General features: G+C 37.2%; 1 protein-coding gene across 6 annotated transcripts in view; it reads left to right on the top strand.

Moving 5' to 3' along the window:
• The window catches only part of ARHGAP20 (Rho GTPase activating protein 20), a 128,446-nt gene that overhangs the window by 15,239 nt on the left and 97,274 nt on the right, over window positions 1-15,933 (top strand). For 5 of the 6 annotated variants that reach the window (XM_058686711.1, XM_058686707.1, XM_058686708.1 and 2 more), the window contains exon 2: window positions 4,254-4,336. In XM_058686711.1, the coding sequence (XP_058542694.1) occupies window positions 4,257-4,336 (80 nt within the window). In that variant the 5' untranslated portion in view covers window positions 4,254-4,256. Of the gene's footprint in view, window positions 1-917; window positions 1,051-4,253; window positions 4,337-15,933 lie in introns of those variants that run through there. The other variant, XM_058686709.1, reaches the window with a different exon arrangement.

Raw genomic sequence — 15,933 nt, 5'->3', positions numbered from 1 at the left:
GAAAGTGGCAGAGAGATAAATAGTATAACACGAGATGCCATAACTGAGGTGCAATATGTGAAGCAAGATAGGAACACAGAGAATTGAACACATAGTGAATCCAACTGAGATGGAAAGCAACTTGTAGATTAGCTGTTAATGTTGTGCATTATTGAAATACCAAAAAAATGAATTGCAGGCATTTGGTTCTTATTTTCAATTATGATCTCTATTTCACTTTTGGCAGAATGGATTTTTCCCTTTTTTACTAAATATAACTGCAGAGGAGACAGCTTAGGAAACCAAAGATCTAATTACTTTCTTGTGTTCGTGTTACATTTCCCTAATTGCTGTTAGTAAAAAGAGCCATTTTTAAAATTTAATTGCATTTCTTCCCTTTTACAGTTTCTCACAAGGTCCTCTTTATCTTTCCCAATTAGAGGTGGAGGGGTAAATAAATGCTACTTCATGTTTGTTTTTTAGCTCATACAAAATTCTTGTTTAGTTTTTTGGGCTCTTGAATACTAGGTAAATGGTACACTATCAAGAAAATCATTCCCAAAAGATTAATGCAGTTTATTTTTTAACCTAATATGTATTCTATATTTTAAAAAGATTACCTTTTTATTTTTATTTGTTTATTTTTTAATGTTTATTTATTTTTGAGACAGAGAAAGAGCATGAATGGAGGAGGGTCAGAGAGAGGGAGACACAGAATCTGAACCAGGCTCCAGGCTCCGAGCTGTCAGCACAAAGCCCGATGCGGGGCCCGAACTCACAGGCTGTGAGATCATGACCTGAGCCAAAGTCGGATGCTTAACCGACTGAACCACCCAGGCGCCCCAAAAGATTACCTTTTTACAATACTCACTTTCAGAATGACGTCCAGTATTTATGAGGTCATCATAATGATAGGAACATCAAGCACGTGGGCATTCTGAAAAATCATGCTGTAAATTGTGATTTTTAAGCTAACAACAAAAAGCACTGTCTTAAACCTACCCTTTTTTCTGTGAGGCAAAGAATCATAGTTTTTCCTGTCATTGAACAACTGACATTTGTTGATGTTGGGTAAGTATAGTCTCAACCTGTCCTGACAAGTTTGCACTGTAATCTATTTGTAAAGGAATCAGTAGTCTCATTCTATTTCCATGCATTGTCTTTCACGCAGTTGTTATAAACAAAAAGAAAATCCAAGTCTTTATTGCCTGAGAACAAAGTCTCTGATAAGTGAATTTGTTTTGAAGTCACCATTGGCCCTTTGTTTTGCTACACTTTTGAGCCAAAGAAAGAGATCTGTGTATTTTTAACTAATTGATACCTAAATCTATCTATTAAGCTCATATTGGCCATTCTTAAGATTTTTAATTACTTACAAGAGGAATGAATCCTGTGAATCTTAAATTGGCAAATGTGATGTTTATTTCCATGCATATCTAAGGTAAATCTTTGGTGGACACTTAACATGAGAATGTCAAAAATAGAAGGGACCTAAGAACCTATGTAGTCCAGATTTTCTGATTTTCTGGATTGGGAAATGAAATGCCCAGAGGAGTGACTGAATTGCCTTGGATGTTGCATTTCTCAATAGCGGTAGAGTGAGTCTCACTACAAACAATTGGATCTCAAAAACAATATTTTTCCCGTGGTTTGATCACACTCTGTGCATGTGAATCCACTAGATGAGGTGGACACACTCTGCATTGGACTCCTCATACATCTGACAATTTTATGACTAAGAAAACACAGTATAATTAGTGTGTGTATGAATGGTCCTCTACATTAAGTCTCCATGAAAAACTCCTATTTTAAAAGCACGGAAGAAAATTTGTCACCCTTCTTTGACTATTCGTTCTCATGTTTAGCAGCCATCACTCTCAGGAAGATTTCCTTATGTCAGAAGGTTTTAAATTTGGGGTCCATGAATCCCCAAGGAATCCATTTTATGTGGGTTGCTGAACCCCTTGAAAAATTGTGTGCAGAACTTAATTCACAGCTTTCGTAAATTCCTCAAAGAACCACTACCCAAGACCAAGCTGGATTTCTTTTTGCTTTATCTTCCTTGGATGATGCTTTCTATCCTCTGTATTATGACTGCATTAATTTGGAGATTATTACTGTTTACAAATGGAGAATTTCAGGTCATTTTAGCCTTTCTCACAGATTCTTCTTCCCCCCACATTTTAAATCATATTTATGGCTATCTTTTGAATCCTTTCCAAATTCTTTGTAAACCTGAAAGGCAAGGAGCTCAGAATGAGAAATCGTTTATTAATGAAGATTTTGTTAGGAGCTTGGATCTGGGGACAGTGGTGTCAGAGGGTTAGGGGCCTCAGAAGTAAGTCTGCTGAGATAAATACAGGAATGTGGTTCCCACTGAGGTAGACTAGGCAGACCCTAAGGTCAAAACAGAGGATAAGGAGCACAGGTAAAACTTAAAGGATTGGGCACATTTCAAAGTTGGAAGCATGGTAAATAGATACTGAATAAAGGGAGTCAGGAAGATTGGGAGTATGAATCTAGCCCAGACCTAAAGGTGAAACAGAATCCTGTGGAAAATCTGCATGTGAACAGATTGCTACGTTTCTTAGTAAAATCAACCAGTCTTTTACTATTGAGACTCTTCACATCAGGACAGGCCACTGGACCTTGTGGCACAAATACTTGTCTCCCAGATTTTCCTTCTTCCTGCCACCTCTGCGGTCACACTGGCCTCGGAATGGTGGATTCAGGAGAGTTAGGTTCCCAAGAGATGTGAGTAATGGAAACAGTGGGATGGGGCTTACAGCTTAAGATAGAAAGTAGGTTATCAGAATCACAGACTTTTCTGGGAACCTAATGAAAATCGTGGGCTTTCTCTCCAGAAGGAAGGCACTATATACATACTGTGTAAAAAAGAAAATTAAACAGTTTAACCCTCCCTGAAACCCATTCATGGTTAGTAACTTCTGATTGAGAAGAATGGTATTCTATATTTCTTACCCATTTGTTTCCTGTCCTTTACCTTTATTCATGGTTTATTATTTCAGTTGCTATCTGAGCCATATTAAGGAGGATTCGGCATAGAGTTTCCACATGTGAACCAAAAGATTAATGGGGGGGGGGGGGGATCGGCAACACCGAGGCATGACACTCGTGACAACAGTAACTGGGGAGAGATCCTGGGACATGGTGAATTTGGGGGATGAGAATTGTATCCCCTTCTCACTGGATTATTCTTCCTGTGTTCCTAGGCTAGGATCTAGGTTTTATTTTACTAGCTAAGAAGTAGTTCCTTTATGAATAACGTAATGAGGTACTGCCACTGAGCCAGTTACGTTTTCTATGGTTCCTATTGGAGCATACCCAGTTCCCAGGATGGCTGGCCTGGGTCCTCCAGCAGTCGGTGAGCCCTCTGGCCAGGACGGGGCGGGGAACAGAAGAGTGTCCACAGCCTGTGCCTTGCTTATGGTTCGTTATGACTCTGTTGGTGATTTTACTCATCCGTATCTGGCAGCACGCCCTCTGACTCTATCTAGACTTGTTAAATATAAAAGACTGAATTTAGAGGGTACTTATCTGAATAATCCCAGTTGAATAAATCCCCATTTACCATAAATTTTAGGTCCTTGAAACAGAGTACTTGAATTATCCAGTTAATCCTATGTTTATATACCACTTAGAAAAGAAAAAAGTGTTCTTTTGGGTTTTTTTTTTTAAGTTCCAGCAAAAAAAAATCTGTGTGGAAGAAGGGATTCCCAGATGTGTAAATATTTAAATTTAAAGGTCTATGAGATGTGTAAGAATGTAGTCTCTTTTGCTTTAATTTTTTTTTTTCCTCCCTTTACTTGACCTTTTCAAATCCTGATTCCCCTTGAAGCCCAGTTTGGGGCCTACCCTGCCTATGAAATAGAGATAGTGGAACCTCCCTACTCAGATGACATTTAGGGGTATAAATGAGATAATCCAGTCCTGCTTTTAGCACAGGGCCAGGTACATAATAAGTAATATTATCTGTTAGCTGCAATTGATGATAATGGTTATGATCAAATACTCTGATCAACATTTAACCTCCTTATTGTCTATTCATAAAAAATATTTACTGCCTGTTCCACTTCTTGACACGTACTCTTCTAGTTTAGATGTGATTATTTTATCTCTGTAATGAGACTGCAAACTCTTGGAGAGGCAAGGATCGGCAATACAAAATTTGCTGGATTGGTTTGAAAGTTGGCATTTACTTGCTTTAGACGTCACGCGGTCTTCATTTTGATTTTTTTTTTTTTTCTCAACAGAAAATGAAAACACTAGCAGAAAGGAGGAGGAGTGCGCCATCTCTTATCCTGGATAAAGCCCTACAAAAAAGACCCAGTACCAAGTAAGTAAATAGCTCTGTAGTACACATTTGGCAGGTGCTACATTTATCTTTTTTTTTTAATGTATGGGTTTTTTTGTTTTTTATCAGCACCAGAATTCTCTGTTTAATAATAGAAAATATGACTTCTGTTCTGGTATTATTTAAGAAGGTCTGTATTTTATGTGAATCATAAAGCCTTTTAGAGGTGGTCTGTGATCAGATGCAAGAATCTCACAGCACAGGGTACACAGGCCTCCGTGTATTGGTAAAGTTTATTTATAGAAACAATTAGCGATCAGAATACTAAAAGATGAGTTATTTTAATCACCATATATCTTTGGTAACACATGAACTTTAGCTCATTTTTTTTATAATAAGGTGATGCTTGTGCATGGGCATAAGGTAAATTTTTACCAATTTTAGGTATGAAGAAAGATAACCCAAGTTGAGATTATAAAAAACGGAATGCTGATTTCTTGTGTGCATTATTAAATTAATTAGTGAATTAATCAACAGAATTTGAAGTGGAAAAACAGGCTAATTAGCTGTTGAAAGGGCCATTTCACCTACTGAGGCTAAATACCGTTTCAATAGACATTTTAAGAAAGTCTTTAATAAGGTATAGAAATTGAATGAATATTGCATCATTAACTTATTCGTTAATCTTTAAATGGCATTTTAACCAGGAGTTTTTATGTTCAAAAGAATCCTGTGATGATTTCCTCTAATCTGTGAATCCTTTTATATAAAGTGAAGTCCTCATCCCCTTTACTTAAAGTGAGGGTATATCTGGTATTTCTGTGAATGATATGCTAATTTAACATAAAATCTGTATGGAGGCATGAATTTTTTTCAGTGCCAAAAAGAAATTATATAACCAAATCCCAATTAGTGAAAATTTCAAAATACTTCAGTCTCTGTCTTAGGACTCATCATGTTCTCAGACTCAGGCAACTCCTCAGCCTGCCACCAGAAGACACACGCTTTAGTCGTTGGGTTGATCAGGAAATGAAAATAACTTTTAATAGATGCCTAATCAAAACTTAAGTAGGAAGATGTTCTTCTTCCAAATAAATAATATGTTTCAGTGCCATTTGTAAATGACTTTTGGATTATTTTCATTAATGTATCTCTGCATTAGTATGGAAAAAAGGGAATGGTAATATTTTCAGTTTGACCCTGACTACCTAGAAAACTTAGGAGAAAGTATTTTTTTTAGGGAAAGTAGAGAGAAGAGACAGAATTATTAGTACAACTGTGTATATGGATATACTCTACATGTAAAAATAGCTTTATTATCTACTTTTAAAAATACAGATAAAAAAAGTTTTAGGTATAATTTCTTACTGGAAGCTTCTGGGATAGATGTATCCCAGGCTTTTCAATTACAAGTAGCCCTTATATCAGAGAATCTTTAGCCCAAGATCAGGGGTCAATAGTGGCCCACTTACCCCCTAGGCCAGTGTGAGAACCTATAATATTATGCATGTAGATATTTGAAGTTCATGTATACCAGTGATTCTCAGTGGGGTGGCACTAACTTCTAGGGGGCATTTTGGAATTTTGTGGAGCATTTGAGTTTGTCTCAGTGATTTAGTGGACCATGACCAGAGATGGGAGACATCCTGTAATGCACAGGGCATCCTACATATAAAAGAATTGTGTGGTTCCTACATAGCCTTGAATATCACATGTATGGCATTTTTGTGAAGGGGACTAGAAAACTTTATATGATTGTCCATGCCTGTAACCTAACTCTACTTTATATACAAAATATTTTTACATATTTTTATCTGTTTTAATAAACACTAAATTTTCCAGAAATGCCACGATCTTGCATATCAAAGATAGTTGTACTTTATATTGTTTGGAACCATTTCAGAAAATCACGTGACCTTACTTCATTTTCCTATATTTGTTGTATGTCATAGTTTCTTATCATCCAGCTTCTGTTAAATTTAAATTTATTAAATGTAAGTAGTGTAAGCATATGACTACTTCATTGTATTTTAGTATAGTCATGCCAGGACATACGCATATTGAAATACATAATTTATTATTAATTACTTTTACTTCATTTTCTTTTATGTTGCTGTTAGGGTATTTTGATGATATTTTTTGAAATTCTATTAAACATCTGTGAATTTCTTTTCAGGATAGAAAAGGAGAAACTAAAATGAATATATATGTATAGACTTTAATATAACAAAGGGGAATTGGGTCTAATAGGACTGAGAACTGACAGAGATGAAGTGACAGGCTAGAGAAAATGGTAACACTTACCCACCTTATGGGACTGTTTTTAGAGAACCAATATGATAGTACACAGCCATGCCCTTCCCCATTCCTGTCTTCCCATCACCTCTGTAATAACTGGTGCTTACATTAGAGCCAGTTCCCAGATTTATGCCTGAGATAACGAAATATGATGGGTTTGTGTTAAAATAGCCACAGGAAAAAAGTTTATTGGAGTTGAAGCTGTACGTGTTTTAGTCTTCAGTTTGTCTCCTATGAGTTTCTCTAGGACAGTAAAGTGAGTGCACAGAGCCGGGGAGGAGGGCCTTCTCCCATCTTATAGAAATAATGCTTGTCCTCTGTGCAGTGTTGGGAGGTTAATGTGTATGAAAAGAAAGCTGTTGGGTGTTGAATGTGTACAGAGTATTTGTAGGTAATGAAATCTCCAGATTGGAAAGAATCATAAAGGTCATCTGGTCTGGTGGTTTCCAGAGCTTTCTAAGTTAATGTTCTGCAGAGGTACCCAAGCAGCTGCATAATTGTCAGAAACTCTTCATGGCTGATTCTGATACACTCTTGAAGGAAAAACCACTATGGCAAGCTACAAAAAAAAAATCCTTTTTTCCCCCCCAAAAGAATGTTTTTAAAAAATGAATATTGAAACTGAATTTTAAGAAAGTACAGAATTGCAATACATACTTCTTATAAAACAAACAATGTGGAAATTATAAAACAACAAAGTCCCTACAGGCTCCTCAGGAGTAACCACTATTAATCACTTGTTTGTCCCTCTAAACCCTTGTCTATGCAAATGTGATTAGAATGTTTATTTGCTTACTTACTGTTTAAATTCCCACTTTAACATAATTGTATAAGTTCTTTTCATTTTCAAGTCTTCAGGGTTTTTTTGTAGTTAGAGACCAAATCCTGTTATACCAACCATTTGAGAAAGCCTTTGAATTTTGTCCACCTATATATAACGTATGTTCTTGAAAAGTTACATGGATCAGACTATTAATGAACTTGCTATTTTAAAGAAATCCTATAGTGAATTTTTTTATAAAGTGAATCATTTCTTTTTCCAAAGTTGTTAAAAATAACTCATTTTCATAATTCAAGAATTTTGCTTTTCTATCAGACCCAGAAAACATGAAAAACTTCTAAAGTCCAAGCTGATAGCACACCTGTTTCAAGTAGAACTTTGTACAACAGAATTCTAGTACCTAAAAAGAATCTTTACTATTTCTTTACACGTAATATCATGGGAATTAACTTGTTAAAGAATAGAGTACTTTAGCATTTCACATTTCTTGGATGAAATACAATCATCATAACATTGCATATTTCTTGAATTATACCCTTACTTGATTTTGGCTTTGTGATAGAACCTTGATGTTTCTTCTTGTGACTTCCTGATAAGGTGTTGCTTAGTAATTAATGATGATAAAGTTTTTATCCAAAGTTTAGCAAACATCTACAGGGGATTTAAAAGAATCCCTTCACTTAACAGCTGTTGCACCTCAATTTTTATTGAATTTAATGAACAAGAGCTAGGTTTAAAAGAGAGGGAAGACTTAGGTTAGTTGGTGAGTTAACTGTATTTATGTGTTAAACAGTTTTATATCCAGACTTCGTGGATCAGCACATACAGTACAGAAGGAGAGGTGGTTTATAGATTGTAACTTTTCTTTTTTGTATGTGGATACCATTCAGATCAGCTGGAGGTGATTTCTCTAAGTAATTATTTTATTATGTGCCATAGCAGATGACAGACCTCTTTCACACTGAGGTTAGTGGTTTGCCAGCATGGCTGCATTTACCTGTTCTTATTCTCAAACATCACATTGTTCAGTTCTGTGTTTAAAGACAACCTCACCTCATGCAGTAGACGTCCTTGGTAGGACACTAGGCACCTAATTTGAGGGCTTAGTTTCATTAAATGTCAAATGACAGTGTCGAACTTATTATCCAATAAAACCCTTCTAATTCTATAGCTACATAATTATGATTTGTGAAACTCAGTAAATCAACAGATCTCCTTATGCATGCTCTGAAATCTGATCATTCTGAACTATAGCCAGTTTTCCTAAACTCACTCTACTCTACCGCTGGCTCAGGTGTCACCTCCTTCTGGCACTCCTCTAACCCATCATAAATAAGGTTCATGCTTCCGGAGCTCCTTGTGTTTCTTGTAATCCTAAGCACTCATGCCACTGCATTGGCATCACCATTTATGTCATGTTCCCTTTAATGTCCGTGCCTTTGATTGATAAAATAATCCTTTGTACATACCTGGTGTTCATTTATTATTGTTGGATGATTGGTGAAAGAACAAGTGACTCCCATTTCCAAACCAAAATAGGAATTTAGTAAGTAAGCATAGTAGTTTCTGACTTTGCTGCCCTCCTTTCAGTATCCAATACCTCAGAGACCTTCCTTGTTTATTGGCATTATTTGTGAAATTCTGGCTAAGGAGAAAGGTAGGTTCCTTTTGACAAAATGATTCTGAGTTATTGCTAGGAGGTTATATCGTGCAGCAGAATACCTCAAGAACTCATGTATGTGGTCTGGAAATACCACATGAATAGCTTGTGGTATTTCTTCATCCTTTACTTGGGTACACTCAAGCCCTCCAGACTTTCCCTCCAGAAATTCACTTGTTTGGATAGGTACCCAACCCACCTTGTAGAAGTTACACAAAAATATACTCACCCACTTTTGTTTTAAGTTACAATCTGTTAGCACTTTTAAGTTCATATTCACCTATCTCCTCACCTCCAAATTAATTTATGTGTGGTTCGCAGGACTTTGTGCTCTGTACTTTATATGTTACCTTTAAGCGTCAGCTCAGTGCTGCTGAGAGGAGAGGCCACGCCAGGCACGCACGGTGGGTGGTGAGGCAGGAAGTGCTTGGGCTTTGGCTCTCCACCCTGACTTTCTGTGTGACCTTGGAATAATCACCTAATCTCTGAGACTCCATGTTTTCCTCTGTAAAATCTGAATCTCATGCTTGGAATATGGAATGTGAAAATTCTCAGAAGATTGACTTAGTTATTATTAGTTGCCTCTTTCCTTCCCTCAGACACTTTTCATTTTTCAAGCTTTAAACCTCCTGACTCATCCAGAAAACTCAAGTTTGTTAATGAAAAGCATCAACTTTATCTTCAAAGCATTGTATAACCAGGAGCAAATCATTGAGCCTGGCTTATTGTATAGTGGAAATTGAGTCGAAGACTTGCCCTAAGTCACACAGTTTATTATAGCTTTAGAGACGGGACTGGAACCCCAGTCCCTCTGGTCTTCATGGTATATTCTTTGCATTACGTAAACAAAAGTGTCTAAAAGCATGGATTCTGGAGCCAAATTGGCAGTTTTAAATCCCGATACTGGTCCTGACTAGCTGTGTGATCTTGGTAAGTTTATAAATCAGAGATAATAACAAAATCTATCTCATAAGGTTGTAGGGAAGACTAAATAGGTCTTTGCATGTAAATTTCTTTGTTTTTAATTTTTTAATATTTATTTTATTTTTGAGAGAGATAGACAGACAGAGAGACAGAATCTGAAACAGGCTCCAGACTCTGAGCTGTCAGCACAGAGTCCGACGTGGGTTTCAAACCCACAAACCGTGAGATCGTGACCTGGGCCAAAGCCGGATACTTAACTGACCAAGCCACCCAGGCGCCCCACATGTAAATTTCTTAATGTAATTGCTAACACATAGTCAGTGCTATATGTATGAAGGCTATTATTATTGTTACTAGTAGTAGTAGCAATAATAACAACAGAAATAGAAGTACATAATCCTCACAGAAAGACTGTTTGAGGAGCATAACAGATTAGAAATAAAAAGGATGAAAGATGCCATGTAAAAGCCAGCTAGACTCTAATACTAAATTCATTTTAGCAAGACAGTTATATTTCTAGGTCTGGTCTGAAGCATGGTTAGCTCAGAACATTTTGGATTTATTCTTGTTAGACCCTGACAACTCTTGATATCTCTGTAGGCAGAAGTTTGAAGTACACCTAGAATGATTCTGGAAAATGAGGCCCTGAAACAGGGAAGATTTACCTGGTTTGCTCAGTTCCTCAAGGCAGAGAGTCTCGAGGAGATCCATATGTGCCAAAGCTATGAGTCAAGGGAAGGCACAGGTAGAATTGGCTAGTTTGGAATAAGGATGCTAGGGTGACAGAGCCATATCAGAGGGCATTGGAGAACTGGGAAAGCAGCTGTTTGCTAACTGGCTTCTGCTTCCTTTTGGTCAATTCACTCCTGTCGTGCATAACTACACACGCACGCACACACACACACACACACACACACACGCCAACGTTGCCTTACTTAGGCTATCCCCATTGTGTTCTACAAATTTCTCATCATCCCATTTCCTTGTTTCTCTGTTATGTTAGCATTATAATTTTAACACTAGTCTAAAGTAGATGATAACTTTTCATACCTTCACATGCAAGGAGTATATTTATATTCTGGAGTAGTTTTCTGAGGACTGTGATCAAATCTACTCTCACAATATGAAAACCACCTCTACCTGTGATGGTTTAATGTGAACTTTCCAGATACAGTAACTGGAATGAATTGAATGACCTTATGAAGGCCATTCTCATACTGCGCACCCTCAGATAGTTGTGGTAGCACTTTGATATAATTTGATGGAAAGGTCAGTTTGAAAGAGAAGTTACTAGATTTTCTTTTGGAATTCTGCAAACCTTCTACACCTAGGTACAATTTCTTGGTACAAGACTTTGAAATAAAAATTTGAATTTTAGAGGAATTTTGAAAAAAATTTTAATACTTTTACAAAATTATACTAAGTTATATAGACATGTTATCTTAGAAAAAAAGCCTGTGCCAAATACTGTCCATTGTGCTACCTGGCATTATATGCCAGTTGGCTCTACATAAGGCCTTTTCTTACAGTTTTGGACAATACATCCTTGGGTTTTAATTGAGAGACCCATAGATAATTCAAGGTATATGATCAGAAGAACAAAGTAGAAATTTAATACATGAAGATTGCCAGTGGCCTGCAAGATCTCTGTTTCCTTGTGAGGAATATTTTCCAAAATTGTAAAATTCAACTGTAAAGGAAAGAGACAGCTATTGCTTTATAAAGTGGCAAAGTTGACAAATTTTTACCAAAATTGAATTCATTGCTTTGTTAAGCAAAAGGCTTCCCAGACCTACAGATCACTTTATTGTTTTTTTTTTTCAAACTACTTTTCATGCTCCTTAAAAATGATCAAATACATCTGGTCCTGGTGTATTGTGCTGTTTTCCTATGGCATGATTCCTGGAGAAAATCATTGGAAGATCATATTAAGTCTGTCCACATTCTAGTGGGCTTTGACAGGGTCAATCAATTTAGTTTTGCAATTGCAAAACAGTGCATCCATTTAGTTTCTTCATTCCAACTATAGCCTAATTTGCTAATTGCAGTTATGATTCAATTTTATCTTTCATATTGACACCAGGAAAGCACTGTCTCATTAGTGAATGTTTATTCGCTTTTCCTCACCCCTTCCACAGGGTGAGCCGGCTGTCCTGAGACATCCTTATTGTACTGGGCTAGGTCATCCCTTTCCCCTGTACAGCTTGAAAGCTAGGATTTCACAGAGGAGCTTCAGAATTTCAGAACTGACTCTCCTTCAGAACCCTGAGAAAAGATTTTATGAGGGAGGCAGAAGAATGATTGTCACTATTATTGAGAAGCTTCATGGTATCGTGGTTACGAAAGTGTGGACCCGCAGCCATCCTACCTTAGAATCTGGCCCTGCTTCTTACCAGGAGAGAGAACTTTGACAAGTTCCTTAACTTCTTAAGGCCTCACTTTGCTCATCTATAAAATGAGGATAACCTCATAGGAGATTCAGAGAGTTAATACTGTAATGTATCTGGCACACTGTAAGTATTATAGAAGTTTCTTGCTAAATAAAACTGTTAAAATACATAAATCCTTGTGCCGCCCTGTCATGTGATGTGTAATTGTCTTAGGAGTCCACATTTAGGCCTTGTTTTCTCCACCTGACTGCTTTTTGAGTGAAGGGACCATGTTTGCTGCTCTTCGCATGTACACGTTCAGTGCTGGGTGTGGAACGGATACTCTAAATATTAGCTGAGCTGAATGAGTGATTCCTTCCTTCCCCCAGCTAAGTAGGGCAACTCTCAGTTGGAGTGGAAAGAAGGGTAAGAGTCCACGACTGCCTGATCAAGGAATGCAGCCAGCGTCAAAAGACCACACAAAGAAATACCAATTCTGGAGTGACGAGCTGTTTAATGCATGTTGATTTAATGCTCGCTTGTGTAACATACCATCTGTACTAAGACTCACTGCCACTGGTTCTTTGATGTACAGCTCCTGGTGTACTAAGACACAGAGAATGGAGTCTAGTCCCTGCTCTATCACTGCATATGACCCTGGTAGAGTCACCTTGCCTTTCTGCAACCTGGACTCTGTTCATCTGTCAGTGGTAGGGAGGAGGAGAGAGTGAGGTTGACTAAGTCAGATCATTTACGTACTTCCTCCGTCAGTCTCTGACTCCACAGTTTTGTTTGTTTACACTAATCCTAACTCCATCACATGGAAAATGGAAAATGGTATGAATGCTCCTTGCAAACCTTTTTATCACAACTCTTCCATCTCCGAGGGTGTATCTGTCATACTGCTAAGGAATATGTATCCCGTCTGTCCCCTTTCATTGTACAAGTCAAACGTTTGCTTATGTGGGATCTTTGGTCTGTTTATTGTCATAATGTTATTTTGCTCGCCAGCCTCCATAATGGCCCCAGTGATTCCCACCTCATGGTTTTCACATTCTTGTCTAATCCCTTCCCACATTATATCAGAATCAATCTGTGTATTCAGTAGAATATTGCAAAAATGATGGCGTATCACTTTTAAGATTATAAAGGGCCAAGCTTCTATCTTGATTGCACTCATGCTCTCTCTGTCTCTATTATCACCTGCTTGGGGTTGGGTCAGAGGGAACCACGTCCTGAGGGGTCCCATGGAGCAGCATATAGGGGAAGAACTGAAGCGTCTAACCACCACCACATGAGTGAGCTTAGAATTGGATTTTCTGACCCCAGTCAAGTTTTCAGGGATTGCAGGCCTAGCTTAACTGCAGCCTCATAAGAGTTCTGAGCCAGACCCAGCCAGCGAAGCTACTCCCTGCTTCCTGACCAATAGAAACTGTGCAAGATCATAAATGTTTGTTGTTTTAAGATGCTGTGTTTCGGAGTAGTTTGTTATGCAGCAATAGATAACCACTAGTCATCTTCAGTTTATGAAACTAACTTTCTAGAATGTTTCTCCCATGTACCTTTTATGTATTCTTATAGCTAGAAGTAAAAAGATGGAAACAAATCTGTTCCATTTGTAAATGAAAACGCTCATTTTCCAGATCATGTAATTTGTTGGGAAGGGGGCCAGATGACATCATTTTTTTCTTTAAACAGCTTTATTGAGACACAGTTTATACCATATAATTCACCCACTTAGAATATACAATTCAGTGGTTTTTAATATATTCACAGAATTGTGCAGCTATTACCTTGATCTTAAAGCATTTTCATCCTGCCTACAAGAAACCCTATAACCATTAGCTAGCGGTCCTTTCTCATCACCCATGTCCCATCTTCCCCGTCTCCAGTTCTAAGCAGCCACTTCCCTCTTTCTGTTCTTATAGCTTGCCTCATCTGGCCATTTCATATAAAAGCAGTCGTGCACTGTGTGCTCTTTTGTGGCTGGTTTCTTTCAGTTAGCATCAGGCTCATTCACAGTGTAACTGTGTTGGTACTTCATTACTTTTGATAGTGAAATAGTATTCCATTAGAAGCATAGCTGGAGATCGGGGCGCCTGGGTGGCTCAGTCGGTTGGGTGGCCGACTTCACCTCAGGTCATGATCTCGCACTCCGTGAGTTCAAGCCCCACGTCAGGCTCTGTGCTGACAGCTCAGAGCCTGGAGCCTGTTTCAGATTCTGTGTCTCCCTCTCTCTGACCCTCCCCCGTTCATGCTGTGTCTCTCTCTGTCTCAAAAATAAATAAATGTTAAAAAATAAAAATTAAAAAAAAAAGCATAGCTGGAGACATTTTGTTTACTTGCTCATCAATTGATGAACATCTGGGTATTTTTTACCTTTTAGCTTTGGTATTTTCTAGTATAAAGCAGGAAGTTGAAATATTATATACTGCATTTTATATAACTTTGTTTTGTTTTTATTTTTGACTATAATTTTTAATGTTAATAGCTAAATTTATGGCCTATACCAGAGAATATGGTTGTATGGTATATGATTTCTAAATTTTCTTTATGACTTGATACATAGGTTTTTGAAGCACTACATGTATGTTGAAAAATATGTAGCCATGTAAATCATCAATCCCTTCCTAGTATTTTGTCCTCTTGTTCTGTCACTCCCTAAAAGAGCTGTGTAGTGTTTTCCACTTCAGCTGTGGATATGTACATTTCTTCATGTTACTGTATTCGTTTCTTGCTTTATGTGTTTTGAAATTATATTGTGAGGTCCATAAAGCTCAGGATAGTTCTGTCTTTCATCAAGTGGAAATACCTTTCTTTTGTCCTATTTATTTCTTTTGTACCTGTCTCCTTTGGCTCAACAGAATGTTTTTGAGATTCATCTATGTTACATATATCAAAAGTTTGTTCCTTTTTATTGCCAAGCAATATTTCATCATATGGATATACCACAGTTAGCTTCCTTAGTTAGTGTTGGTAGACATTTGAGTTGTTTGCAGTTTAGAGCTATTATGAAGAAAACTGCTGTGAACATAGTGTTTTCACTCTGTTGGGTAAATACCAAAGAGTTAAATTACTGGATCCTATAATTAAGTGTTTAAGTTTAAAATAAACTTCCAGACTATTTTCTAAAGTGTTTATAGTATTTTACATACCCACCAGCAATGCATGAGAGTTCCAGTTGTTCCACATCCTTGCCAAAACTTGCTCATTGACTGTTCAAAATGGTTACCCTTACCATTTTGGTAAGTGGGTATGTAGTGGTATCTCACCATTGTTTCCATTTGCATTTTCCTGAAGACTAAGATACTGTGCATCATTTCATGTAATCATTGCCTGTTTTTCTTTGTGCAGTGACCTGATTAAATCTTTTGCACATTTCTTTATTTGTAAACCTAGGGAATTATAAAAGTTCTTTGTATGTTCTAGGTAGATAGGTCCATTGTCAGATGCATATAGTAAAAATATTTCCTCTAAATCTGTCTTTTCATTTTTCTTAACAGTGCTTTTTGAAGAACAAAAGTTTTAAGTTATGATGAAGTTTAATTTAACATATTTTCTCTTTTACAGCTTATATATTATGTGTCTTATCTAAGAAATATTTGAA

Source organism: Neofelis nebulosa, chromosome 10 (assembly GCF_028018385.1).
Source record: "Neofelis nebulosa isolate mNeoNeb1 chromosome 10, mNeoNeb1.pri, whole genome shotgun sequence".
Taxonomy (NCBI): domain Eukaryota; kingdom Metazoa; phylum Chordata; class Mammalia; order Carnivora; family Felidae; genus Neofelis; species Neofelis nebulosa.
Note: the sequence above shows the minus strand (reverse complement) of the source record. Positions and strands in the feature narration are given on the sequence as shown.